The 27,824-nt window shown below is 38.1% G+C and overlaps 1 protein-coding gene across 2 annotated transcripts in view; it reads left to right on the top strand.

The window, feature by feature from the left end:
- CFTR (CF transmembrane conductance regulator) overlaps window positions 1-27,824 on the top strand; it is a 96,672-nt gene that overhangs the window by 56,176 nt on the left and 12,672 nt on the right. For both annotated transcript variants that reach the window (XM_067315135.1, XM_067315127.1), the window contains exons 16-23: window positions 1,284-1,321; window positions 2,271-2,524; window positions 3,580-3,659; window positions 7,806-7,956; window positions 9,073-9,300; window positions 11,443-11,543; window positions 20,747-20,989; window positions 23,298-23,453. In XM_067315135.1, the coding sequence (XP_067171236.1) occupies window positions 1,284-1,321; window positions 2,271-2,524; window positions 3,580-3,659; window positions 7,806-7,956; window positions 9,073-9,300; window positions 11,443-11,543; window positions 20,747-20,989; window positions 23,298-23,453 (1,251 nt within the window). The remainder of the gene's footprint in view (window positions 1-1,283; window positions 1,322-2,270; window positions 2,525-3,579; window positions 3,660-7,805; window positions 7,957-9,072; window positions 9,301-11,442; window positions 11,544-20,746; window positions 20,990-23,297; window positions 23,454-27,824) is intronic.

The following is a 27,824-nucleotide window of genomic DNA, read 5'->3' on the forward strand; positions in this document are numbered from 1 at the left end:
CATGGGCTGGAAGTTATTCAGTTATAGCATAGACCATGTAGCCTCTAGTAAACCTCTGTGCAGGAGATGAAATCCCAGACAAAGTGAGTATGTGGCCTATGCTAACACTCTGTGCCCTTCTGACCTTAGATAATGAAGAGAGGCTAATGATGGATGTTAATGTATTAACCTGAGAGAGCAGGGACAAGTAAAGCTGCAAGTAGAGTTTTGATACTCTTCAGAGGTGAATGGGACTATTACGGAAGATACTAAAGATGCTATTTTAGATTTAGAATGAATTGCCTTATATCCTAGGTCCCAAGCTGAGTCTGCACAGATCACCATAAGTAGGGCACACCTCTACTAGTGGTGTATGCATGTACCTGGCTTAAGCAGCTCAAAACTATGTTCCTTAGATGCAGTATGCAAAGCCTAGGGTTGCTGAACTGGAAGAACAGTTATGAATGAAAACATGTAGAAAGGCTTTATGAATTTATCCTATCTCAGAATAGTCTACCTTCATCTTCCCAGCTGAAAAAAATGGTCCTCTGCTGTGAGAAGTCAAGGTCAGAACAGAATTCTGTTGGGAGACACAGAAAGATTATTGTGAGGGAAACTTGATCCTTGCAAATGCTGAAAGGGCACAACAATCAATCTTGAATTATTTACTGTAAGACTCACTGGACAGACAAGAAGAGGTGGTGTAGAAGCATCTGCTGGGCATTGAAACATCTCCCAGTAAAAAGCATTAAAAATATCCACATTAAAAAATATGAAAATCGATTATGTGGAGAATTACACAAAACAAGGAGCCAAGTAAGATCAGATAAGTAGATGTCTCAAATGTAGTTATCAGTTAGCAAGAACAGCAATGCAAGAATAATAATGTTAAATGTTTGATATTCATATCTGAATAGCTGCCTTTGAAGATACTGAGAAATAGACTTGCTGTTTTAGAGTTACCAAGAACTATTGATATTTAAAACTTAAAGTATGTTAAAATATACAGTGAATATGCCTTGTAATTGAAAATGCATTAGCAAGTCTTTGTTAATAGTACAGAAAAAAACAAAAGAATATTTAGGCACTTCAGAGCCTAATTGTAATAAAAGTCTAAATGTAGCTTTCCTGGTGGGATGCACTAAATGGTTTGCGTGGAAGGATTTTGCTTCAGGGAAGTTTGGCTTCCATCCATTTATAATGCTTTCTCCACAAACAGTTACTAAGTCAGAGAAAGAAGAAAAGTGAGTAAAAGAACATAATGTGACAAGAAAAAAAATTAACTCTGTGTTCTCTGTTCATAGGTAGCTGCTTCTCTTGTTGGGTTATTCTTTGTTAAAAAGTAAGTATTGGTGTTATTTTATTGTGGGATTGGGGATTCCTTTTTGTTGATTTTTGCTATAAATATTTAAATAAGTTCTGCCAGAAGTCTATATGGATAGGCACTAGCTTATATTCAGTGAAATGGTTCATAGAGAATGATCTGAATACCTGATGTAGGTGATCATCTTAAACTGATACTTGTTTAAGTGCTAACAGTCAAACGATTTGTGCCATATTGTTGAGTACATACCAATGCACACGAGACACATCCTGAGTCAGCTCGCTCTAGAGGTGTGTGGACCTGATATTTCTGAATACATTGCAGTTCACCACTGGCTTTCATAGATGAAAGGTGAGACATTTGCTTAGGAACATTTTAGGTGAACAGTTTCTGTAAGACCCCATTGTATAGTTTCCTCTGTTCACCTATGAAAAATTCCCAGAAGTCACAGGATCAAGCAGATGAAGATTAAACCATACTGAGAAGCAGTGTGGCCTTCTTGGGTAATGCTTGTGATCCTTGTTCTAGTCCCACAACACTAAGTCTGTAGATATGAGCATAGGAAGCACAGTGATGCAAATTTGGGGGGATTTATGTTACTGTCCCTTAGAATAGATCTTACTTTGTTTTTTATATTGCATCTGAAGCATTTTACTTGCTTAATAATTCACTTTTTTTCAACACAGTAGTTTGGGGAAAACTATCTAAGAGGGTTTTTGGCTATATATTGCCTTGGCACCTGAACACACAGAGAGTAACTTTGCCTTATTGGCACATGGGATAATTCATAATTTACACTTCATAAATGCAGGGCAATATTTAATAAATGATTGGAAAAATATATAACTCATTATTAATGTAGTTTTATGACAAATAAATATTGCAGTACTATTTGTTTAGAGAGAAAATGACAGAAACAAACTCACAGTTTCAGGTAATATATTTATTTTTAACTTCCATCACACAGTTCAACTTCAGAAGCAAATACAACACAATCAGAAAACTCTACTTCTGACAAACCTCCTGTGATCGTCACTGACACTAGCACCTACTATATCTTTTATATTTATGTGGGAGTGGCAGATACCCTGCTTGCCATGGGAATCTTCAGAGGTTTGCCCCTTGTGCATACACTTATAACAGTGTCTAAAACTCTTCATCAGAAGATGTTGCACGCAGTTCTTCATGCACCTATGTCAACGTTCAACTCTTTGAAAGCAGGTAACTGAGAAGGGAACTGATTGACTCATGTATGGGTTTTATTTTAATTAAACAATTTTCATTCTGTTAAAGGATACCATTGTTTTCCATTTCACTTTTCAGTCAATTTGAATGTTAAAAGTTTGCTACATAAAGTAATTTGTGAATCTTTTAATGAGCTTTGATTGCACTTTAAGTATGACATATTTCAGTTGTCAGCCTTGATTTTTGAAATACCACTTTCTACTTTGGAGTAGAAAGAGAAAATTATTAATTGTTTCAGGCAATAAAACCAGAGAAGGTTTTAGTGAATAGAATTTATCTAAAACTGTAATAGAAAAGATATAGTCAGCTACATGGTGAGTGACAGAGATATGAATGATAAACAGTGCCTTATTTCATGGGAAGTCCTACTGAAGTGGCATAAAATGTCAGTGTGAATAATGGTACTCGTATTCATATTTGACTTTGAAGTTGATACAGAGTTCCTTGTATAACTAGTGATACAAGTTCCATTTCCCACTGTGTATGAAATTTCTATCCCATACCCCATTTACCAGTGCATACTAGATTGCAGGAGACACTGGTAATGAAAATACACCATAGGGTGTTTTCCTTGATTTCCCCATTATATCCTTAATTCTGTTGTTATTTGATGATTAATACAATAACTTTGCATAGAAGTTAAGAAACTGGTGTACAAACATACATATGCAGATGTGCAAATTATTGGGGTATCAACAGAGCCTGCTGCATAAAGGATACAGACCTTATGCCTCATGCCTCTGTTTCTCTCCTGTTTAATTATGTTTCTTTGTTTTTATTATATTTTCCTGGAGTTTTTGTGAGATTTCAAAGCTGAAGCAGAAGTTATAGAGCCAAATTTCTTCATGATGAATGAAACTGTAGCTCCATTAAACTGTAACTGAATTGCTTGTACTAGAACAAATGCTGTATTTATCCTTAATATCTTGTGTTCAGAAAAAGCTGTATTTTTTGCTAAAGCTAACAAATGTAGGAGTTACTTGTGCTAAAATATTTGCTTTACATTTTTTTGTTTGTTTCTTAATCTGTAGGTGGTATACTTAACAGATTCTCAAAAGATACAGCAATAATGGATGACTTACTTCCGCTTACAATATTTGACTTTGTTCAGGTTTGTAAAATAAAAGTTTTAGATTTTGCTGTCTTATAGCACTATAAAGTTTTAGTCATACATCATGGGAAAGAAATTGTATTAATTAAAAGAATTAACAACTGGAATTACATCCCAACATTCTCTTTCTTTTAGAAATCTATGTATCTGTTTACATGGCTGTCTATCTTGTTAGTCAACTTCATTGATTCTTTTGTGAGTACTTGCCCATATGTCTACCTCCACTGTTTGTGCAAAACCCTTTAAATACTCAGGCTCGGAAACATTTTTGGCCTGAAAACCTATACAGCACAAATACACCCTGCTGCTACCCACACTCAACTTCAAAGATATAAAGAGCATTTCTTAGTTTCTTTCAGTTATCTTGGCTCAAGATGAGTATTTTTTCATGCTATCCATTGATTGCTTTCATCACTTTCATGAATTTACCTCCTTAACCTCTTCCATTCCTCATCTGCTAGCATCGCCCTTCATTTCCTTCTTATCTTTTGTTGAATATATTCAAAATACATGATAAGCTGCACAATCTTTCCAAGTTCTTCTGGAGAAGAGCACTGAACCTTCCCATTGTCTTGAACACTTTTCACCAGTCATGCCCCCATAAGTCATTTCTCCCAATTCACTATATATTCAGACTTGTTTGGCAGCTTCAGACTTCCACGGACACTGCCAATAAACAAGTGTATCTTCATCTGAAAGATACAGAGAAGTTAAACATACAGCTTTCTCCTCCTGTGCTGATTATCACAGAATCACAGAATGGTTGAGATTGGAAGGGACCTCTGTACTCAGGACCTGGGACTTTTCCAACCCCCTTGCTCAAAGCAGGGTCAACTAAAGGAGGTTGCTCAGCACCATGTCCACTTGGGTTTTGAATATCTCCAAGGATGAAGACTCCACAACCTCTCTGGGCAGCCTGTTCCAGTGTTTCACTACCCTCACAGTAAAAATGTTTTTCTTACGTTAAAATAGAATTTCTTGTATTTCAGTTTGGGCCCGTTGCCTCTTGTACTTTCACTTGGCATCACTGGGAAGAGTCTGACTCCATCTTCTTTAGCCTCCCCCCCCTCAGGAATTTCTAAACATTGATAAGATCCTCCTCAGCCTTCTCTCTTCCAGGCTAAACCGTCCCAGCTCTCACAGCCTCTCCGCATAGGTCAGATGCTCCAAGCCCTTAGTCACCTTCATGGCCCTTCACTGGACTTGCTCCGGTATGTCCCTGTCTCCCTTGTCCTGATGAGCCCAGGCCTGGGCACAGCACTCCAGATGTGTTCTCACCGGTGCTGAGGAGAGGGGAAGGATCACCTCCCTGTTGATGACACTACCCCTGATACGGCCCAGGAGGCTGTTGGCCACCTTCATCACAAGGGTGCGTTGCTGGCTCATGTTCAACTTGTCGTCCACCAGGACCACCAGGTCCTTCTCTGCAAAGCTGCTTTTCAGTGGGTTGGCCCCCAGCCTGTACTGGTGCATGAGGTTATTCATCCCCAGGTGCAGAAATCTACAAAAAATGCTAACTTCTAAAAGTACTGGGATGCCCAAATCCAAATCTACTGGGGAGGGAGACTTGGTCTCTGCTAGCCTTCAGTTTATGGTTGCTAACTGCCAAGCCTTGCTGGAGAAGAAATAGCAGGTTTGTCTTTGTGATATGCAAATGACTTCTGACATTTCCCCAAGAATTTGACACAAAATTTGAGTTAGTTCTCTTTCACTCTTCTATGCGGATCAGCTGATAGATGACTCAGCTGACTACCTTATGTATAGGGACACTGCCTCCTTCACTATTTCAGCTGTGGATATCATGAAACATTTTTCCTTAGGGCTTTCATGGGTAGTAGACATACCATAGGGCCTTCTCTTTTACAGAGCAGGGCTTTTCATCCAGCATTAATGAGGTCCCACGATGAAAGAAGCCAGGGTTATTTTCCAGTCACTGGAGATATACCCAGTTGCCCATAAAAGAAGAAAAGGTCTTAACCCTCACATCAGTGGCAATAGATAGCATCTGCAGTGTTTTATGACAACCATCTGACCTGCTTCTATACATCTTGGATATGAATTGCAGCCTGCTAATGATTACTTAGCATTGCAACTAGTTTTTAAATCCCTCCGTCTTCTACCAGTGCTGACAGTGGGATCAACATTTTTTGGAAATCCATCATGTGAGATACTGCTAGCATGTATTGCTAGCCCCTAGCGTTAAATGCAGTCCCACCTAAAAGGTCTTTGTGAAGTCACTGGACATTTATACCTGTGGTTGTGACTGAGTTTTCCATGACTGATAAACCACCACTGGTTAACCAGAGCAGCTGCTGTAGTCATCACCACCCTGAATCCTTGCTGAATTGCTGGAGCTACCATGGGCTGCCTTTTCCAAAAGGGAGGCACACAGGAAGCTCTAGAATTTGTCTCCCCGTTTTTCTTTGATACTACTTTCATTCCTGGTCTGACCCAGGGTCACCACAGTGCATCACTGTGGTTCTTAATTGGGCTGCATTATGTCTCTGCTGGCATTCCCTGAATGTATACCAATGTAGCCTGCTTGTGTGTTGATTTTTGTTTCTGCCTTTTTAAAGTAAATGTCATCTTCCATTTGACTTTACACTTATTTTGTGTTCAGAGTTTGCCAGAGAACACAAATCTCACATTCAACTTTTTATTGAAATAACTGTGTTGGAGCAGTAGTGAGAACAATATGGCATCACGGTGGCCTTTGCAAAATTTGAGTAAATGATGGAAACAGGAATTAAACCAGTCACTGTGTGGCTGTATGAGCTCAAGTAACCTGAGAGCTGTATAATTTGGCTAAATATCTTTTGAATAGTTCATTCTCTTCTTAACAGTTACAGATACAAGAGGTACTAAATTCTGCAGTTTGAAATAATGAGCAAACACAAATCCACACCTATGTTGCTACAGACCAGTGCTATACAGCCTGCACAATTATAACCCAAGTGTGTCAGCCTTCTTTTAAAAAAATGGAAAAAACAATGAAAGAAATCTTTAACTGGCTCAGCTGTTACAGCAGATTTTTTCATAAACTTTGTGCTGCCATTGAGTTGATTAGACTTCTAATGAAAACAAAAGATAGGAACCTGGAACATAGTTATGTGTTTGTGAAAGACATTGGACTTGGAATATTGGATATAAATCTTTCCCTGAAATCATGTAAAAGTAATAGTAAAAGCACCAATTGCAAGGTTCTCCCCAATTGTCCATTTGCAGTTGCTTTCAGCTGATAAATTTTCATTTTGAAGTGGTTGTTTAGTGTGAAAGGTAACACTCTGGTACAAAGCAGAGTTTTCCTATTCTGCATACACTGATCTATTTGATGTTCGTCAGATTTAAGTATGAGACAGAAACAGCCTAAGTGCTTAAAGCACTTCTGGAGAAGAGCAAGGCCTGATTTGTCTAAATCTGTCTGTAGCTACTGAGGATGAAGTCTTATGGCAATGGCTGTAGTCTCCGGCAGGTGTAAATAGATTAAACCTTGAATGGTTTTGTATCATCTTCTGTGACTATAAAACATCTTTTTTCTCCTAAAAATTTCTCCTACCACAAGTCCTCTCAGGACTTATCTCCTGTCATCTGAGCAGTGAACACCTACTAGGAGTGCTAGCCTCATTTGTAGGTTATAGTCCCTTGAACAACTGATGATGTACAATTTCCCATTTTTTCTGACCCTCAGAATGATCTACTGATTGGCCCAGAATCTGCAGGAGACTGGCACCTAGTTTCAGGCTAGCTAGTGCACCTCATCCCAAACAAGACAAGGACAGCACCACTAGGTTTGGGAGGTGGCTACAGAGATGGCAAGCATCTTTCATACAATTTTAACTGGAAAGTGAGTGCATAGCTGCCATTTTTTTCATAATTTAGAAGCTTGTAATACTCGTTGTACTATAGAAAACTTTTCTTCCTCCTATTAGAAAAGATGGCAGCCATTCCTGTAAGTTATGGATCTGGTCTCAGTTATTTGTGATCTTCCCATGGAGGTTTGTTCTCAGCTGCAAATCCTAGTTAGGTTAGGACTTTATGTTCTTTTAAACAATACATAGTTGCCACGGGAAAGAGATTCATCACCAATCTCTAATCTATAAAATGACAAGTTTACTATATCAATAGTATTTTTCTTTCATTCTACAGTTAATACTCATTGTGATTGGCGCTATAACAGTAGTCTCAATATTACAACCCTACATCTTCCTGGCATCAGTGCCTGTGATAGGAGCCTTTATTGTGTTAAGGGCATACTTCCTCCACACTTCTCAGCAACTGAAACAACTGGAATCTGAAGGTATGAGCAGCAAAATTGGTAGACTTCTAAATACAGAACAAATCAATCGAGAAGTGATTCACCCTTTCACCTCTTCTTTGCCTTTTCTCTTGCAAAATGCCCATTGTCTCTGAGAGCAGAACACACATATCTCTTAAAAATCAATGCTATTACTGATCCAGCCAATACTGAGTGGTCTGCTGCCAAAGTGCAATGGAAAAGACCTATTTAAAGTTGGGCATTATCACCACTGCAGCTGAAAACAAATAAAGTCCTGACATACAGTTTTCTTGAGAATAAACTTGAAAAATTGTGGTCAGACTTGGTATGTGCCCCACAAATTTGTTTCTTTATGTGAAAAATTTAGAATAGCTATCAGTTTCTGCTTTGATTACAATGAATTCTCATTTCAGAATAAGTTATTTGAGTAAATTTCCTTCCTCTACACCTTTTGAAAAACTAACATATTCCAAATAAAATGGAAAATCCAATTGAATTTGAAGTATGGTTTTGCAGATCAGCCGCTGTGGTCTGGCTTTTCAATAAACTGGCAGATCCTCAGCCAATCAGTCATGAATCTTAAACACTGATGATCATCTTCTCTTTTACTTAGAGCATAATTCTGAAGTTCTTCAGATCTAAATCTGAATTTCTTTGATGTTCACGGGGATCCAGCATTGGCTTACCACTTTTAATGTAGTGCAAGATCTGCTTAAAATTACTCTGTCAGTACACTGGAGTCCAGAGCACTAAAGTACTCTGTTTGTGATAAAAAACTTTGCTCAGTGGAGTTCTCAGAATTTTAGGAATTCATTCTGGTTGGGGAGGAACGTTCTTCTTCTTGTCACATCTTAAGCAGACAAGGAGTTTCCACAAGTAACATGCTAACTATGAAGAATTAAAGTGATCAGCTACTGTCATTATGCTGAGTGGAATTTCAGCCCATTCAAGCAAACACTGTTATTGTATATCCTGTGCTAGGATTATTTCAGTAATGTACTCCAACAGCGTGCATAAATTAAACCAGTGACAATAATTATACTGCTGTGAGTTGGAGGTTAGGGCTGTGTTTTTGTGTTATACCACAGGTATTTGTTTATGAATGTTTATAATATTTTTGATTTAAATACTTTACAGCTCGGAGTCCAATATTCACACATCTTGTTACAAGCTTAAAAGGACTGTGGACGCTGCGAGCTTTTGGGCGACAGCCATATTTTGAAACCTTATTTCACAAAGCCCTGAACCTACATACAGCAAACTGGTTCCTCTACCTGTCAACGCTGCGTTGGTTCCAGATGAGGATAGAAATTATTTTTGTTGTTTTTTTTATTGCTGTGACATTCATCTCTATCATAACTACAGGTACATTAACTTTATCTTTACTGGAATACTAAAATGGAAGTTTTGTTTCTGTTTAACAGCTCAGGTTCAGAAACCTCTAAGGAGAATAAAGTGTTGCACAATTTAGCATACATTGGAGTCAGTAATTTAAGTATGTCTTATAATAGTAAATACCAATTAATTAAAATAGAAATTATACCACTGTTATACCTGATGTTGTAGAAGACTAATTGAAGGGATTGATTTGAAAATAATATCAACATATCTGAGGGGCCAGAACTTACCTTCTCTTGACTGCAACTGCTGCAAAAGTAAGCTTATGGTATGTAAACCATATTAATGTAACTGTGTTAGTGTACTGAAAAGTTTGAATAGGTGATTATCATCTTTGTAGCTCAAAGCTTTTAGTAAGTAGATGTTGTTCTCATTTTTCAAATGGCTGAGTAAGACATGGAAAGTTTTATCTTTTAAAGTCACATCAGTAGCAGAAATAGTCATCCAGTTTTCTAATTCCCAATCCACTGATCTATTTTCTAACGTGAAGTTTTGCAACTCAAAATAGCCTTAAAAAATGGCTCGCCAGTCCTAGTAAACCCAGTACACAAGTGAGAAATGCTGTATACCTTATGCTGCCCCTGGCTGGCCAGGCATAGCCAGCCTTTGACAAGCAGAGAATAGGAGGTGAACGCTCCAAAAGCTCTCTGCTTCTTTTTCTTTGTAGGTGTTGAAATAATTAAGTTCTGTGAAAAAATTCAACAGATTCAGCTATAAATAAGTTTTAATACATTCAGTAGGCTTTTGTTATGTATATTTTTTTATTTTGATTCTTAAGCATTATTCTCCCTCTCCCAAGTTTTACACAGAATTTTGTATGCAGGATCTGGATGGAGTTTAAATACCATGATAATTGATGAACAAAAATTTGCTGGTTTTTTGAATGATGTTTTTGGTTCTAACATTATTCAGATCTCATTTGATCATACTTCAGTGTTGAAAAATAATTAATATAAAAGTGTACATTTCATCAAATATTGTATTGTGTATGAAATTTTATCCTCTATTTTCCTAATAAGGGGCTCTCCCTGCTCTTAAAAAAAGAAAGAAAACATACAAATACCTCTATCTGAAAATATTTACCTACAGTACTTTTGTTATCCAAGAGGCTTTTAACATAAAACTCATAGGAAAACAATATTTCCGCCCTTTTTCATTTTTTACTTTGTGCGCTTAGAAGGGTTTTTTTTGGTTGTTTCATTTTTTGTTGTTTTTTAAGTAAAATTGGCTGTTTCTCATATTTTTTTTCTGGGTGTTTTATTTGTGAAAAGGTGTCACCATTTTTAATTTTGTTATCACAGGTAATTAGTACTTGGAGTAACACTAAATCAATTTTCTTAGTCAGCTTTCAGGAGGAAAGATTTGCTTTTATTATTTAGTTCTATAATTAGTCTGATAATGAGGTGTCAATTAGCAAAATAAGTGGAAGTTTGTTGAAGGAAACCATAGAAGAAACAAAGAAATCATAGAAGAGCATTTGGTTTAAATTCTCTATTCCATTTAACACTATTCATATTAAAAAATCAACTGTGCTGTAGTTTATAATGCTTATATTGTTTTGTATGAATTCATAAAGATGCAGGAGAATCCCATGCATGCTAAAGAAAACAGGTAAAGCAAAGGAATTTATATCTGCATCTTTGTGGAACAGTAAGAAGAATGTGTCCTCTATTTGGCCTAGAGGTGAAAATGTAAACTGAATCAATTAGTTTGAATTTTAAAGTTGTTAGGCGTGGTGCTTCATTTGAAGATATCCTTTCATTCTTTCAATATGAGGTAGGCATATAGGAGTCATTTTATAGATTCACATGTGGTGGACAGAGGAAATTGAAATCACAATTATAAAGGCTTGATTCTGTTCACAACTTAGTTACCAAGATTTAATTTGTCCCTCCACCAAAGCAAGATCGGGTTTTTAGTAAAGCCAGTCCCAAAGCCAGGAGTTTAACTGATGATTAAACTCAATCATTTATATAATCACACAGTCCATGTTTCTCTTACGAAATGCAAGAGGAGAGAAGCTTTTATTTGAATATATATTTTAAGATATACATTCTAATTTTCTGATGTCTGTTTGGGTATAAATAGAATGTGTTTTTCTCTCTGCAGGTGATGGACCAAGCAAGGCTGGCATTATTCTTACTTTAGCCATGAACATCATGGGAACCTTGCAATGGACAGTAAACTCAAGCATAGATGTGGACAGTTTGGTAAGCATAAAATGTGCTGTACTATGCTCTGTTTGTTTTGAAGAATTGCCTTATTTTGTTGATAATGGGTGCTCTATGAGTTATTTTCAGACTTGGATATGAAGTAGACATGTCAGAAAAGTTCCCCTTACACATTTCACAGCAACCTGCTGGCTTTGCTGCTGCACAAACTGAGTTTTTCTGTGATCAAAAATTCTCTTGGATTAGAACAGGGGAAGGCAATTAACTGCATGTGAGATTTCAGATTGCATGTGTACCAGCAATGGAAAAACTTATGAAAGGCTTGGGTTTGTTTTGTTATAGTTACATATTTATCTAGACCTTTCTTGATCTGTTTTGGGGCTTTGCACAGCAAATCATAATGGAGGTGTCTGAGCTCCTTCCATGCAAAATCAATAGCGATTTAAAAATCTTTCCTACACTTCCATGGGGGTCTCTTTCTGGTTTTGTGTAAAATAACCTCTGAAATAGGGCTCTGAAGTTTTACTAGCATACTTTTTAATACGTTTATTTAGTTATTTAGTTTGACTGTAGACAGAATATTCTACAAGGTTGATTCATCATTATCTGTTTGTTGGGATTTGAAAAGCAGACAAGAAACTTATCAAAGAATAGATTTCTTCTTGCAGTTTTCGTCATGTTTCAGCTTAAGTGTATGAAAGAAAGTTTGATGTATTATTTTGAAATATATTAACTACTTCTTTCTTACACTTCAGGCATTGTAGGATTCATTTTGGACACCATTCTTATCACAAAATACAGGAGTCATATAAACCGTAATTACATCTAAGAAAAATTTTTTATGAGTAGATCTTCCACATCCAGCCATACCATCTTTGAATATTAAAGTTAGTTTCTCCAGCCAACCATTTCAGCATGAACACTGGAAAACAAATAGCTCTTACAGCAGATCTTAGAGGCTATTAGATCCTGATTTACTGAAATGAGTTGTTGTTTAAAAAGAAATTGGGGAAGATGGTGACAGTGAGGGAATATTTGCCAGCTAAACATACTTTTTTAAAATAAGTGATTCAACCACCCTTATCCTGAAGGAAATCCTTAAGAGCCCCAAAACTGGGAATTAACCACTTGCAATATCTAATCTCTTGTTTGCATGTATGACTGGTGATAGTCCAGAAAACTGACTACCATTCAGGGACACATTTTTTCCCTATCCACCAATTGTTTTATGATGATTCTTTCTTTGCTTACTAGAACAGCATGTCTTGAAGGACAAGCACTTTGTGAAAGGGCTTGTTTGTCGTAACTGCAAAACATGCAGAACTGCTGTTCTTTGACTGATATGATGTAAAGTATGTCATTGATAAGGCATAAGAGTGACAGCAACAATCAACTCTCATTTGTGAACTTCATCTTAGCCTTACAAGTCATAATGTGATCATTCTAAACATAAACATTTGTATGAGAGTCATATTCATATATTATACTTCTTAATACAAACTGAAGGTGTTTCACAAAGGCAACTGAAAATCTTAATACGGCATTCAGAGGGTGTTTGATGCACTAGAGTTTTAGTAAAGAGCTTCCACTTTCTTAAAATGCATTTGTGTTAAAATGTCATCTATTAGTTGCAATTAGGAAGTAACACCCCTTCCCCTGGGGGAAAAAAGTCTCAAATTGCTTAGGAGTTTATGACCACTTTTCTCTATTTAAAAACAAAATACTGTAATGGAGCACTGGCTCTGTTAATAACAGTCTTCTGAAGTGCATCAGTTTATAGATGGATACTCTGGACTTCTTTTGGCAGTGGATTGCTGTCCACCTTTGTATTTTTAGGTATCCCAGATGCCAAGCTAATAGATGTTCCTGGAAGGATTGTTTTCCTGACATTCAAAAGCTTTTTCTGTGCGCAAGCAAATAATAATGGCGTCATAGCTTCAGGATAATGAAACTACTTCACTGGGTGATGCAAATATATTATTTCCTACTCTTTGTATTCTCTACATTTAGCACTTCCCTCTTTAAAGACTTTTGCAATCATTTGGTTCAAGATATCCTGCAAAGGCCTGCATGTGTGCCTGACTTAGTGCTCTGAAAATACTCTATTTGATTATACTCACGTTTTCTCTCAAGGGATACTTTGAAGCTCCCCATAAGACCAGACTGGCTAGAATTGGTACAACAAGAGTCGCAGATATGCACACACTGCTCTAGATGGCATCACCCTTGCCCTTCCTTGAGCAGGTGTGACATCCATGCATACAGGCGTGCCTGAGTTTAGTTGTTTTATATTTATTTAATTAATTAAATATATTTATTTAGTTTTATTTAACTGCTCACAAACGTAGTTGTGGCAGTTTTTGGCTTGCCAGATGAACTGGGGTCTTCTGCAAGTGGAAGAAGCCCACTGCTAGGGGCACATCTGTTGAAATTGGCATATAACATTAAGCTCATACTTAGTTGTTTTATAAGATATGCAAGATAAGGGACATTAGTGAAATAAGTGCAAGCAAAAGGACAGGAAGATAGGAGAATAAGGAAACAGGATCTTGTGAGGATGGAAAGCATGTACCAGAAAAAATACTGGCCAAACAAATAGTCAGGTGGCAAACTTGATTTATTCCTGTCTCCTTCTCGAGCCTTCTGTGATGCTAGCATACTCACTGAAGCAATCTGAGGGTTTCCAGGTAGGATTTTAGTTTCTACATACACAGATTTTCTTCTCTCTGAAGCAAATTCTGTTGAACTTTATTTGGCTTTAACTGAAAAATCCCCATTGTCTTTTTAAATACCCCATAATGGTTCTGGCATTTCGTTCTCTACAGTGTTGATGCTTTATCTGCTTTGCTATTTTTTTTAATGTATGTGGTCACTCTGACAGCTATCCATTGTTTTATTTAAAGCTATCAGTTAGGCTAGATTTATCTTCTCACTTTGATCATTTATGCTACTACCCCTTTAGCTGGTTTTCAGTCTTTTTCTCATTCCCCCAGGCAGTCTTGTAATATTTTTAATTCTTTTCTTCCATAAGGAAATAGAAAATAAGTTTTCCAGTAAGTGCTGCCTTCACAGATAAGCATTGCACTAGTCCCAGTGGACTGTTTTAATGCTTTATAACCTCCTCCTTCACTGATGTGTATCCTTCAGTAGCAGTGCTTAAATTGGGAAGGACAATTCCTTTTATCAGGGAACAAGAAATTGCCACGCTTTCACAGTTGCCAAGATTACTTATGTAAGGAGATATAAAAAGAATCCCCATAAGAGAGATTAAAAACACACTTGCAAAACCTGACAGTGCCCCACCCTGTACATCAATGATGCTGAAGGATTAAAGTAATATATGTGGAGAGAGGACCAAAGAAAAATATTAAGGTTGTGAAAAATAATGGTGCTGTTACAGTTGGTCTTCATGCTTTTATTTTTCCTTGCTATTTCTCCTTTAACTTATTCAATTAATATTTTTTAACTAGGAAATTATCTTAATATATCTTCTACTACTGTCAGCAGAAAACCTGAGAACATTTAATTTCCAAATTTTAACTACCCTAAATAGTTGAGAATAAAATCTGTATCAGAATAACAATTCTTGTAAAGAGGTGTTGGTCATCTGGAAGGGAGCAGAATCAATAAAAATCTGGTAGAACACTCCCTTTTTTGCTTGCAAAGCAGTATGGGAAAGAGCAGAAATTTCTGTATAAGTTTCACCTGAACTAAATATTACATTTTTGCAATTTGGAAGAAGAGTATATATCCCATAAGTGCTTCCAAAATGTAACAGCAAAAGATGTGAAATTTCAATAGAAATATATAGTCTTCCTGCATTTCCTGTTTTCACAGTGACTAACTGCAAAGGGCTTTTTTACAACATAAGCCATAGGACCAATCTCTCATAGCATTTCTCAGTTACAGTGTGTTTTTGAGGAGATGTCTTGCAATATTGCCATTGAATACTATGTGAGGCTGGTCTGGAGAGAGTAACTGTTGTCTTTGCAGCAGAAAAACATGGGGCCTTATGAGATTAATTGTATTAGATTAGTTGTAAAAGAATTACTTCTTCCACTTCTGGAAATATACATTACATAATTATATTACAAATTCTCATCCAACATTAACAAGAGTTTAAGGGATATTAAATGAGGAAGTAAAATAAAGAATTGGTAATGTTATTAAAGTCTTTGTAAAATACAGTTAGGCAAGGCTAAAAATAGTGTATTATGCTCTAGACATTTTTAGCTGGAAGTAGTAAATATACTTCTTTATTCTAAAGCATTAGTTAGAGAATGTGAATATAGCAGGTAAATTGATGGGAATAATAGATAAGAAACTTGCTGTCACTTACACTATACCTGTCATTATGAATGACAGAAGATTTCTTCCTGCAAAAGGAGGATTGGATATCTTTGTAAAGTGTTACTGACATTTATGCGGCATTCTGCCCAGATCAAAATCATAATGCAAATTACAGAGCCAGGAAAACATCATTCTGAATTGATTTAAAGTATTAAGCTGTCTAAGAAGTCTACATATGTGATGTGACTGATCAGTCTGTTGGGGGTGCCTGGGAAATAGAGATGAAATTACCTATTACTAGGCAAGGCCCTTTGGCCAGATGGCTTTCTAGCAGATTTTAGCCAGTATGTAAAGGTAGGATCTCCCGAGCAGTTGTAGGGGCTCCCTTCTTGTACAAATGCTCACTGCTCTTGACAAAGCATAGAAAGACCTTCATTTCTGAAGCTGTGGTACTTCCAAAAAGACAAGATTTCTGAAAACAAAATGTAGCATCAAACACCAGTTAAAATAAATGCATAGTGTTCATTGTGGGGGTTTATAAAAGGCAGTCAGACAGGAAGAAAGTTGTCAGTCTCATCCCAGGTCTTCCTATTTGTGTAACCATAACGAGATGACATTCATTTATCAACATAATGATGACCATGCCTTTCCACCATGCACGGTGTTGAGATGGAAGTTGCAACCAATAGGTTTGGGTGATAGCATGCTCTTCAAAACTTCTGCCACAGTTTTGTTTCAAGATGCTCAGAGATGTAAACAAGTATCCCAGTATTCCCTTGTATTATATGCATTTGCTTCCGCATGGAAAATCCACCTAACAATATTTCAATCTGGATTAAGGAGCTGGAAGGAATGATAATATATCAGGTAGAACTGGTTTGCGGAGGGAAAACAAAAGCATTTTAACAAGGGCAAAGATGTACAAAGGAATTTCCGTAATGTCATTAAAGAGAGATACAATACTGGGAATATAAACTGGAGAACAAATGCCAATAAGGCCCAGATATTCCTGGATGAAATAACTAGGCATTTGTTTGTTTGTTTGTTTGTTTGTTTTGCTAAATAATCACTGACCAATAAGAATTTACATTATCTTATAATTTACTCTTTTTGTTTTCAAAAGGCAAATTTTGGAAAAAAAAAATCTAGTTAATTGAGTTAGATGAACTAAGGCACTCAGGAACCTGAATTTAGAGGAAGCTCACATCTTCTTTCAGTGAGTTGTTGAAATTTGTTTCCTGAATAGCTATGAAAAAATAGTAGGAAATTTTGGAGAATCTAGGTCTACCAGGATCAATAACGTTCTCCAAAAAGATATTAGAAATGACAGCCTTCGCAGAGTGGATTAGGTTAGTCAAAACAAGCTATGTTTTGGAGGTCAAGAAGCATAAAGAGAAGTGAGAATCGCCAAAATCAGTTAGACTTGCAAAGAAGGGAATACAAGGGTCTTCAGTTATAAAGTAATATGAGAAACAGAGGAGGTACAGCTCTTTTGCACTGAGGATGGAATGGAAAGACGGTAAATAATGGCCCAAATTCTAGATAAATACATGATCTCTGTGTTCAGTAAAAAGACAGCGTTTAACCTGGGGAGTTGAAAGGAAGGCAGAAATAGGATTTACAATATTTGAGGTGGAAATTAAATGCAGAAAACAGCCTAGCTGTAGGCATGTTCCTGAAATGCCTCCGTTAGTTAGGATTCTGGTCTCCATAAACTTCCTGTATAGTCAATGGAGAGATACATGTATCACCAGTGACTCAATCCATCTAAAATCACAGAATGACAGAATCAGAGAACAGTTGAGGTTGGAAGAGACCTTTAAATATCATCAAGTCCAACTGCTCTGCTCAAGCAGGGTCACCTAGAGCAGGTTGCCCAGGACCCTGCCCAGATGACTTTTAAATATCTCCAAGGATGGAGACTCCACAACCTCTCTGGGCAACCTGTTCCAGCGCTCAGTCACCCTCACAGTAAAAATGTTTTTCCTTATGTTGATGGAACTTCCTCTGTTTCAGTTTGTGCCCGTTGCCTCTTGTTCTATCACTGGGCACCACTGGAAAGAGTCTGGCCCCATCCTCTTTACATCCTCCCTTTTTATACGCATTTGATTTATATGCATTGATATCATCAATCCCCCATCAGTCTTCTCTTCTCCAGGCTAAACAGGCCCAGGTCTCTCAGCCTTTCCTCATATGAGAGATGCTGCAGTCCCCTAATCATCTTAGTAGACCTTCACTGGACTCGCTCCAGTAGCTCCCTATCTCTCTTATACTGAGGACCCTGGAACTGGACCCACCACTCCAGGTGTGGCCTCACCAGGGTTGAGTAGAGGGGAAGAATCACCTCCCTTGACCTGCTGGCAATGCTCTTCCTAATGCAACCCAGGATACTATTGGCCTTATTTGCCACAAGGACACATTGCTGGCTCGTGGTCAATGTGTCGTCCCCCAGGACTCCCAGGTCCTTCTCTGCAGAGCTGCTTTCCAGCAGCTCAGCCCCCAGCCTGTACTGGTGCATGGGGTTATTCCTCCCTAGGTGCAGGACCCTGCACTTGCCCTTGTTGAACTTCCTGAGGTTTCTCTCTGCCCACCTCTCCAGCCTGTCGAGGTCCCTCTGAATGGCAGCACAGCCCTCTGGTGTATCGGCCACTCCTCCCAGTTTTGTATCATCAGCAAACTTGCTGAGGATGCACTCTGTCCCTTCATCCAGGTCATTGATGAATAAGTTGAGCAGGATTGGAGCCAGTATTGACCCTTGTGGGACACCATTAGCTACAAGCCTCCAACTAGATTTAGAACCACTGATCACAACCCCCTGAGCTCTGCCATTCAGCCAGTTTTCAATCCACCTCACTGTCTGCTCATCTAACACATTCAGAGTCTTCATTTAAAGGTAATTTGGCTTTGCAGTTGGGCACTTCAGGTAAAGGTGTAAAATTGGGTTGGAATAATGCAGACTAATGCACTCAAACTGGGTGGAACTAGAAATTCCCATCCCAGAGGTCTGAATGAATTGAAAGAGAAACTGGAAATCTGGTAATAGCAACTTTAAATAAACCCACCAAGTTGGCAGTGGTGGCACACAAAATAAGAAAAGCAAATGTTACTTTGGGTTAAGAAGGGGAAATCAAAAGTCATCTATGCCACTATCAGCTTTTTAGTCTGATGGCAACAGTCTTTAGAAACTATTTTGAAGAAAAAGTCAAAGACAGTACCTACAGAATGAATAAACTCAGGTTTACTGAAATTAGGGTTGTGTCAGACAAACCTGATAACTGTTTGATAACTTATTTTCTAGACAAAAGTAATGTAGCTCTCATCTGTCTTCATCAAAGCACTGACTATGGCTCTGTTTTAGAAATTATATAAATGAAGGACATCAGGATTATTACAAGAAATGTAAACTAGTTAATGAGTTGGATAAAAAGAAATGGCATTAAACCGTAAGTATTAAGCTCTAGGGGGGCTACTCAACAAAGATTAGGCTTGTGACTGAGCTCATTTAAGTCTTTTTTAATGCTCTCAACAAAGAAAAAAATTGTGTTGAAGAAATCTGCCAAAGACACAAAGCTGAAGGGCAACGTCAGCCTAAAGGACACTGAGAGATGAAAAGTATTAGGTGACCTCAAGTAATAAATATGAAATAGAATTCAATAACCAAGCTTAGGAACCACTAAGAATAACTTCTGGTGTAAGTAAGGATCTCCTCAGTTAGAAAGGGCCACAGTGGAAGGGAACTTTGCTGATCACTGCTTGATCACAGGATTACTACAAGATGAGACTGTGAAGAAAAATATATATGACCCTAGGAGTGTTAATCAAGATATTCCTATCCTAAAAGAGATAGGAAAATATCAGTGCCTTTGTACAATGTCCCTGTAAAACTTCATCCAGAATGCTGTATGCATTCTTATCAGACAACAAAGATGATTAATTCAAACAGGGATGTTTGGAGAAGAGAGACCTTATGTTAAGGCTTAAACTTGGGTTTTCTCTAGTCTTGGAGAACAAAGGCTGAATAAAACTAAAATGGCCCTCCATGAGTGAATGGGGGAAGTAGCTAGGAAAAAGAACTATTTAAAATTTTAAATTAATAAAGGCCCAAGAACAAACTTGTACATAGACCAAAAAATTGTTTTCTAACCACCTGAGCAGTAAAGTTCTAGTGAAGGAGATGAATTCATTAATTCAGGAGCTATTCATTAATTGGTGCTTAATCCATTTATGAAAAAAGTTTATATGATATGACTGACCCAGAAGGTCTCTTCTAGTCCCATGCTCCTTTGATAATTCACTGAGACTGCTACTAGTGCATTTCAACTTCTATCTCAAGTCCGTGAATGACAGTACTTGATTACTTCAACTAATATGTATAATTACAGATATAAAATTAATTGTGATGAAGTTTCCTACTAACTTTTTGGTACAAAACAATAGAGAATTTTTCATAAATACTCTGATGTTAATGTCTAATGATCTTTCCTCCATACTTGATGCTAATGTTTTTCAGCTTTCAAATTCCACGCGTTCTGCTGATCGTTGAAAATTAATCATTACTCGAGGAAATTCAATTTTCATGTTGGGCAACCCCTTACAGGAGTAGGGAGTTGAAGACTCCAAGACTTTTTTTTTGTGTTGATACTTTGTTTTTACATATGCAGTTCTTTTACAGTTTTCAAAATACATTAGAAAAGGTAAAAAGAGCTATTGTGTCCATTTAAAAAAAGAAGCAAGTGGAATCAGTTAAACACATTTGGCCAATGTTAGTACTACAACAGAATGAATCAAGAGCTTTATACAAAAAGTATCCTAGCTTTGAAAATTATATCACAGTATAACTTACACAGAAAAGAGACTTACTGTTCTGGCTAAGAGTTAGGAATAATTTGATGTTGTTTGTTTTGATAGCTAAGTGTTAGGTGCAATTAGAACACTGTTCGTTTTATTCTTAGATGCGGTCTGTCAGCCGAATATTTAAATTCATTGACATGCCAACAGAAGAGATGAAAAACATGAAGCCACAGAAGGATGACCAGCTTTCAGATGCCCTTATAATTGAAAACAAGCATGCTAAAGAAGAGAAGAACTGGCCATCCGGAGGACAAATGACTGTGACGGACCTTACAGCCAAATACATTGAAGGAGGAGCTGCTATATTAGAAAATATTTCCTTTTCAATAAGTTCAGGGCAGAGGGTGAGACACTGTTTTGTTGTGTTTGATCTGACTTCCATTAAGCTTAACTCTAGAAGTGTCATTATAAACCTATTCATTGACTAAAGGGTGGGTTGAGTTCATTAAGTTTTTTGTAAATGGAAATATGAAATTGCCATAAAACAAAGTAATTACCTAAATCCCCCAACGAACGGAAATGTTTTATGTCTCTTTTTAATAAGAACTCATCTGTAGGACTATCAGCTACTAACAAAAAATGATGAAAATCTAGCTTAGTTGTAGCTAGTCTCAAGATTTCTAGGATAACTAAGCATGCTGAGGACTTTTCCTGGTTGTGAGTAGCAGAATATACTGATAAAATATATATATGCAGCAGTTCTCCAAGTCCTATTCCTGTGCATGCAGTTGGCTGCCTTCCTCTCCTGTGGAGAGGGAAGTTTGCTAGTGAACACAGATCCTAGGGGCAGACTGACCCAGGTGGAACAGGGCACAAAAGAATACAGACTAGTGTGCCAAGGGTAATGCATCAGTAGCTCCAGCGGTCAGAGGAATAGAAGTTCTGTCTCACCTGTTTGATGAGTGCTGTACACTATACCAAATTATTATATAATAAATAATAAACAGTTCTATCCTTTAAAAGATTTACAAATCTTTAATTAATCTTTATGCATGTTTGGGGTCACATTCAGGAAAAAGCTTATTTTCAGGATAGCAATTAGACACGTCTTTAATACTTGGCTTTACGTTCATGCTGAAGTATCATGCTTAGTGGGTGGAATGAAAGACTTGCATGATTTCTTGAGCTGAAGCCTTACGGATGAAGAGGAAGGCAATTTTAACTTTCTCTCATAGATGAGAATACAGGTTCAGTGACAATTCCCTTCCCTTGCCAAGAGGCAGTTCTTAGTTTGAACAGCACTAGTTTCTGTCAGATTTAATGGATCTATATTGGTTTACGTGAACTGAGTGTTTCATCTACTAAGTTTGAGGGCACCAAAATTTGAAAGCAGGGGTCTCACTTCCTGTGGCACCATCCTGAAATTGCTTTGCCTTTGGAAGAGAGGTACTTGTAATTCCTGAAGTGTGGAGGTATGGTGCCACTGCAGTCTGATTCATGTACTTCCTGGAAATCTGTTGAAGCCATGGGGTAATTAAAATGAAAGATACTTTTGTGCAGTACAGAGAGGGTGGCAGAGCAATTAAAACAAAGATTCTTTTTACAAAGATTATGATTTAGAAATTTGATCCAATTTCAGTAATGAACCCTGTACTCATGGGTAATGTTTCCAGAATTAGAGCAAACTGTTTTAATGAAGAGGATTTGTCTCTTCCCCATAAGAAGGCAAGTGTTAAACAAGCATGGGAGAGGAGAGCTCTCATCTCCTGAGGGGGTCTGTGCAACACAATGTAGGCTTTTGCTCTTCTCATTCGGTGGCCTGTGGCAGTGTTACAGAGGGGGATTCCAGGCAACAGGAAGAATCACACACTTCGCTTTTGTGTTTATACTGTCACCCTGACAAAAACAGCCCATGGAACTGGAATGGAACAGCATTACCTGTGTAAAATTATGCTACTGAAAAAACCATTAGTGTATCTCAGTATTTGCCAGTGGTTACTGCAGGTGTTGCCTGTTCGAATGATAGATAGGTGCAATCCCACAAGGGAAACGCAACATTTAAAAAATGGCAAATTATGTTTGTTTCCACCTTTCAGGTAAGGAATGGCAGAACTTGCAATTCAGCAGCACTTGCTGGGTGGGTTGTGGATTTGCATTGCTGGCCAGGGGTGGACAAAGGCACAGTGTGCTCTTAGATCACTGTCCCAGGCCCAGGTTACCCCAGTATAAGTTCATTGTCTGATCAGAATTAGGCCCTCTGTTTTGAATCAGATGGAAACTGAGTAGCTCAGTAGTGTGATTAAAGTACACTACTTTTCTTTCTACTTTTTTTCTATCATCAGCTGGATGTGCTTTTGCTGAAGGGGGAGGCTTCACAGCAAAATAAAAGCGGGGGGAAGGCCCAGAGAGCTAGGCTAATCAATACAAAATAATATATAAGCAAATTTATGTTCTTCAGCAAAACATAGAGTAAAAGATTTTTTTATTAGTTAATTCTTAAAATTTACACTAACAAAACAAAGGAGAGTCTGACCGAATGTTTCATTCAGCCCCTGCTGTAGACCCTTATCATTCCCAAATGAATGACATATACTATCCTGTTGAGATCCATTTGGATAGTTCTTCACTGCTAAGATCTAAGTGTTGCTGCCTTGGTCTGTGGTTAATATGTGAGCAGTAGTAAGTGTTTGCTTTTATTAATTTGCATTGCAGGTGGGCCTTTTAGGAAGAACTGGTTCAGGGAAAAGCACTTTACTCTTTGCCTTTTTAAGACTGCTGAATACAGAAGGGGATATCCAGATTGATGGAGTCTCATGGAACACAGTCAGTGTGCAGCAATGGAGAAAGGCATTTGGAGTAATTCCTCAGGTAATGAGAATATTGCATTGGCAGCAAAAGGGCGATTGTGTACCTTTATTTTAGTTCGTTGAATATACATATGCACACAGTTACTGATAAGCTTAAAGTTAGTTGTTTAAAGCTGAGAAACAGAAACAAAAGGTAGAGGTTCTGTGAAAAAAGGAGTGGGATGGATGGATGTAATGGTTTGCCTTGAACTCTGCCTTTTGAGACTTTCTCTGCCACTTTCATACGAAAGAACTCTTCTAGAAATAGGAAGGTACAGCACGCTCAAATGAAAGTATTCATAGCCTGCTTATCCTTCTGCCTCTAGACAAGCAATCAGTGGTGTTCTAACCTGTTTCCTAAAGCCTTAAATCACATCTTATGGTTAACAGGTAAATTCTATATATTGCCTATTCTCCTTGGTAGGCCAGTAGCTGAACTGCTGCTTTTCTCTTATTTTACTGCATCATTAGCTGATCAGCAACCTGAAAGTCTCACTTTTTTATCTGTCACCTCTCATTATCCAGTCATGGTGCATGTCTAAGGGAGCAGTTCATGTTATTTATGCTTGCAGCACTGATATTTGGGGAGTAACACCATTTAGAGATGGAAATTGAGACACAGAGAAAAAAGAAGCAGATACTCACATGTGTGTAGGCACCCTGATACTCTTAAATGACCAGAACAAGAAATGCAATCTGAGGAGGAGCAAACAATTGAACCTGGGACTTCTGAGTCCCCTGCTAATGCCCCAACCACTGAAACAGTCTCCTACATGAGTTACAGTGGTAGATTATTTGTCCCCCAAATTAACATTATTGGCTGCATGCAGTAATAATAAAAAGTGATTGCTAATTGTAACAGTAGGAATGAAAACTTTTGGAATGAACTGCATAATTTTTAATGCCATGTTTTGTATCTTTGTCGCTGAAAGCTTTCATTCCTTTCCAATAACACTGACATAGGAATAACATGTTATATTGTCCAACATCCTTCTTTGAAAGCTATACACTGTGTAGTTTGCAGTTACTATACATATACATACTTTCCTAACTACATTCACTCTTAGAAATCTGTGAGTGGGGCAGAATAATTAAAGTATGGTAGGCTGCAGTTTTACTGACAAGATACTTACGGTGTCAGAGGCAGACAGACACCAATTGCAGATCAGCCAGCCACATGGCAGGAGGACATGCAGTCTGTGCCACCCTTATCCCTTTTTGAGAGGTGGCCACTAGCCCTAGAGGCTGATAAGTGTGGTTTAATCCTCAGTCATCCTGGCTGGCCAACTTTTTGGCCAGCACTGTCAGCTGTCAAACTCTTACTGTGTTATTCCTCACAACCCATCCCCAACATAGAGGAGATGCTAGCTGCTTTCTGTGCATACAGGTTTGGTCCCAAACAGTCCACTGTCTTAGAAAGGTGGTAAGCTGCAGTTAACATAGATGTGGTATAGCACTGTTCTTCACTAAGTGAGCCACTTTAAAATAGTTAGAGACACTCTTGGACAGCCAGCCAATTTAACTGAAAAAAGTGCTGTCAGGTTTTCATTTTCAAGATAGTGGTTTTCTTCTCCATAACCGTCATAGTAGAACATAGGTGTTTCTTCATTTTCACCCTCCACTCTGTATGTAGGCTAAATTCTGCTGTGTATCAGCAGAATTTACAATAAACCAGAGTAACTGTAGTGAAGCCACTAAAATGAAGACTCTATTCTATTCTGATCTATTTCAGTGTAATGGAGGTGGGATTTAACTGTGACTGAGCTGTTCCTGATGGTATTTTCTTGGGTTTTGTAGCTGTTAAAAACAATGCTGAAATGCTCTTGCTGGAAACGCAATGGCTTTGATTTTGCAAAAACAAGTGGGACTCAAAATTTGATTTTTCTTCTTACGATCTGATGATAAAGTTTTGTGTTGTGATAGCTTTCATTTCCAAAATAACATCCCTCAGTAGCCTGAATAACATTTATTTAAAGTAAGTATGCAGAGGCTACAACTCTCTCCTCTCTTTGCAGCTCTGCAGTTGTGCTCTGAAATTCCTTCAAAGGCAGGAATTTTTAAGCACTGTGGCCTTGCTAGAACAGCCCCTTTCCTTACAGCCAAGTTACACCCCCAAGAAAAGGGAGCCAAGAATGCAGTAGCGAGTTCACTGGATTCATTTCTTGTCTGAGCTCTGCTGACAGTCTAGTTGATTTGATCATACTCTGCCTACTGATCCAAGGCTTGCTCAGCAAGCTACCCTTTGATAGCTGATCTATCACCTTCTCTCTCCTCTCTCCAACTCTCATGTCTTTCTATTCCTGTAAACTTTTATTTGTTTATTGTTTCTGGATCAGTTCTGTCAACATAATTCTGTTGGTTACAAGCATGAAAAAAAGTCACCCCTTCAGACCAAGGTAGCTGTGCAACAAATTGCAAATACAGCTGCATCTATATTGGCAAAGACGTTTGAAGAACAGGTATGTTATACCGTTTGTTGAAGGATGCTTTTGCCAATATAAGCTATGTCTCCATTAGGGAATTTTCCTGGTATAGTTATACAGCCAAGCCCTTTCTAATAGAGAAGAGGCTCCCTTGTCTCTGCCATAGTCCCCCTTAAGTCTCTTTCTCTTCAGTTTGTTTCTGGTCTTGCTCCCTTCTGTCTCCAACTCCTTTGCTCTCAGCCCTCTCTTCCTCTGTGATGTGGTTGCCTAGCAGTGTTTCTGCTTTCTACCTCCAGCTGTCCTTGGGCATGCATGGGCTGAGGAGAGAACTGAATTCTCACCAAAAGAAATCTGCTTTTGTGCTGCCAGAGGATCAAGTTATTAGTCCAATAGCCTGAAAATGGGCAGCTCAAAGGTTGTATTTCCACACTGGCAAGAGGTGAAGGAAGAAGCCAAGGACCCAGAGTGCTGGGATAAAATAGATGGTAGTTTATTCCAATCATTCCTCTGCCCTGTGATCACTATTGTTATTTATTTGCTTTATGAATTTCAGTAGCTCTTAGAAGCTTCAGTTAAGTGTCAGCATGTTATTGTAATGAGTACTGTATAGGCAAAAATAGGGGGTACCCCAAGGAGGTATCTTCTAGGGTTATGCGAAGATCTGCCACATGGATAAAACAAGATGATAGTGAAGGCACACATGCTTCACAAGAAGTAACCTCGATGTCACAATGAAAAAAATATGATTAACAATTCTATTAGCTGAGTACTTGCTATAGAATCACTAAGGGTGTATAGAAAACATGGTTCTGCAGCCAACAGTAAAATGTGAGAGAGATTTATCACGAGCAGGGTAGCTTGCCTCTCTGTTGGTGAGATGCGTTGGCTACCTGTTGTTAAAATTACACATTTAGTTCATTTTGGAAGTCCATGATACGTGGATCAATGCCAAAAAATCCCAGCCCTCTGTTCTCTTAAAGTCACCAGAGTTGCCAGGCTGTTTGCATGCTTCAGTTTGCATTTGCAGCTTCTGTCCTAAACCCTTGCCAAAGAACTGCACATTATGCCTCAAAAGTTCCCACATTCAGAATGAAATGAAGTTTTCACCAGCACTTTCCCCTCAGGGAAGAGAAATTACATATACCACCCAGCCTTTCCTGGCAGAACAAAGAGAGCCTTTTGTTCTTTGCTGTTCACCTACAGCTTCAGAATGGGGGGGAAAAAAAGTTGCTTTTACTTTCCTGGGAGGCTGGCCTATAACAACACATAGATATTCACAATCTTGAGAGAGCTTTAGGTAACAAAAAGAAAATGGAGGTAGTTCTTTTTGAGACCTGCTTCCTCATGAAAACTTTCCAATCTTGTTCTTCTCTCCCTTATCCTTAAATGTTGCAATTTAAAAGAAAAAAGTGTTTTTTCTAGGTGGGGACCTCAGTGCTATGTGCCTGTGTACAAATAGCATTCTAACAGCAGCGCATATTGTAATCTGCTTTATGCAGACAGTGCTGGGGCATTCAGGAATCACACTGAGCCAGAGCCATAGCAAAATTCTGTTTCATTCAGTATATCAAATCCAGCTGTCAGTGCATTACAGTGGCATGAACTGGTAAATTATATAAAACAAGTTTCCTGTAGCACCCACAAGGAAGTTCCTTCCTATACCTCATCAAACACTGGTTAAACACAGGCCCTGACCACAGCGTTGCTTCCACAGGGTGTTTGTAATTCTAACATAAAGCAGTAACTCAGCAAGAGCAGGCTTTTTGAAGTATAATCACAGCCCATCACTCCTTTTTTTTCTGGGCAATCCTTTCTGATGCTTCTTCAGCCAGCACTACATTTCCAGGGTGCTCAGTGAGGACCCACACTGAAACTCTTTTGCTTACTGGTCATACAGATGATGTCCTGAAATATTTAATGGAATTAAACCTTCATAAATTTGGCTTTGAGAGGAAAACAGATGTTGGGCC

The sequence above is a fragment of the Apteryx mantelli genome, chromosome 1 (genome assembly GCF_036417845.1).
Source record: "Apteryx mantelli isolate bAptMan1 chromosome 1, bAptMan1.hap1, whole genome shotgun sequence".
Taxonomy (NCBI): domain Eukaryota; kingdom Metazoa; phylum Chordata; class Aves; order Apterygiformes; family Apterygidae; genus Apteryx; species Apteryx mantelli.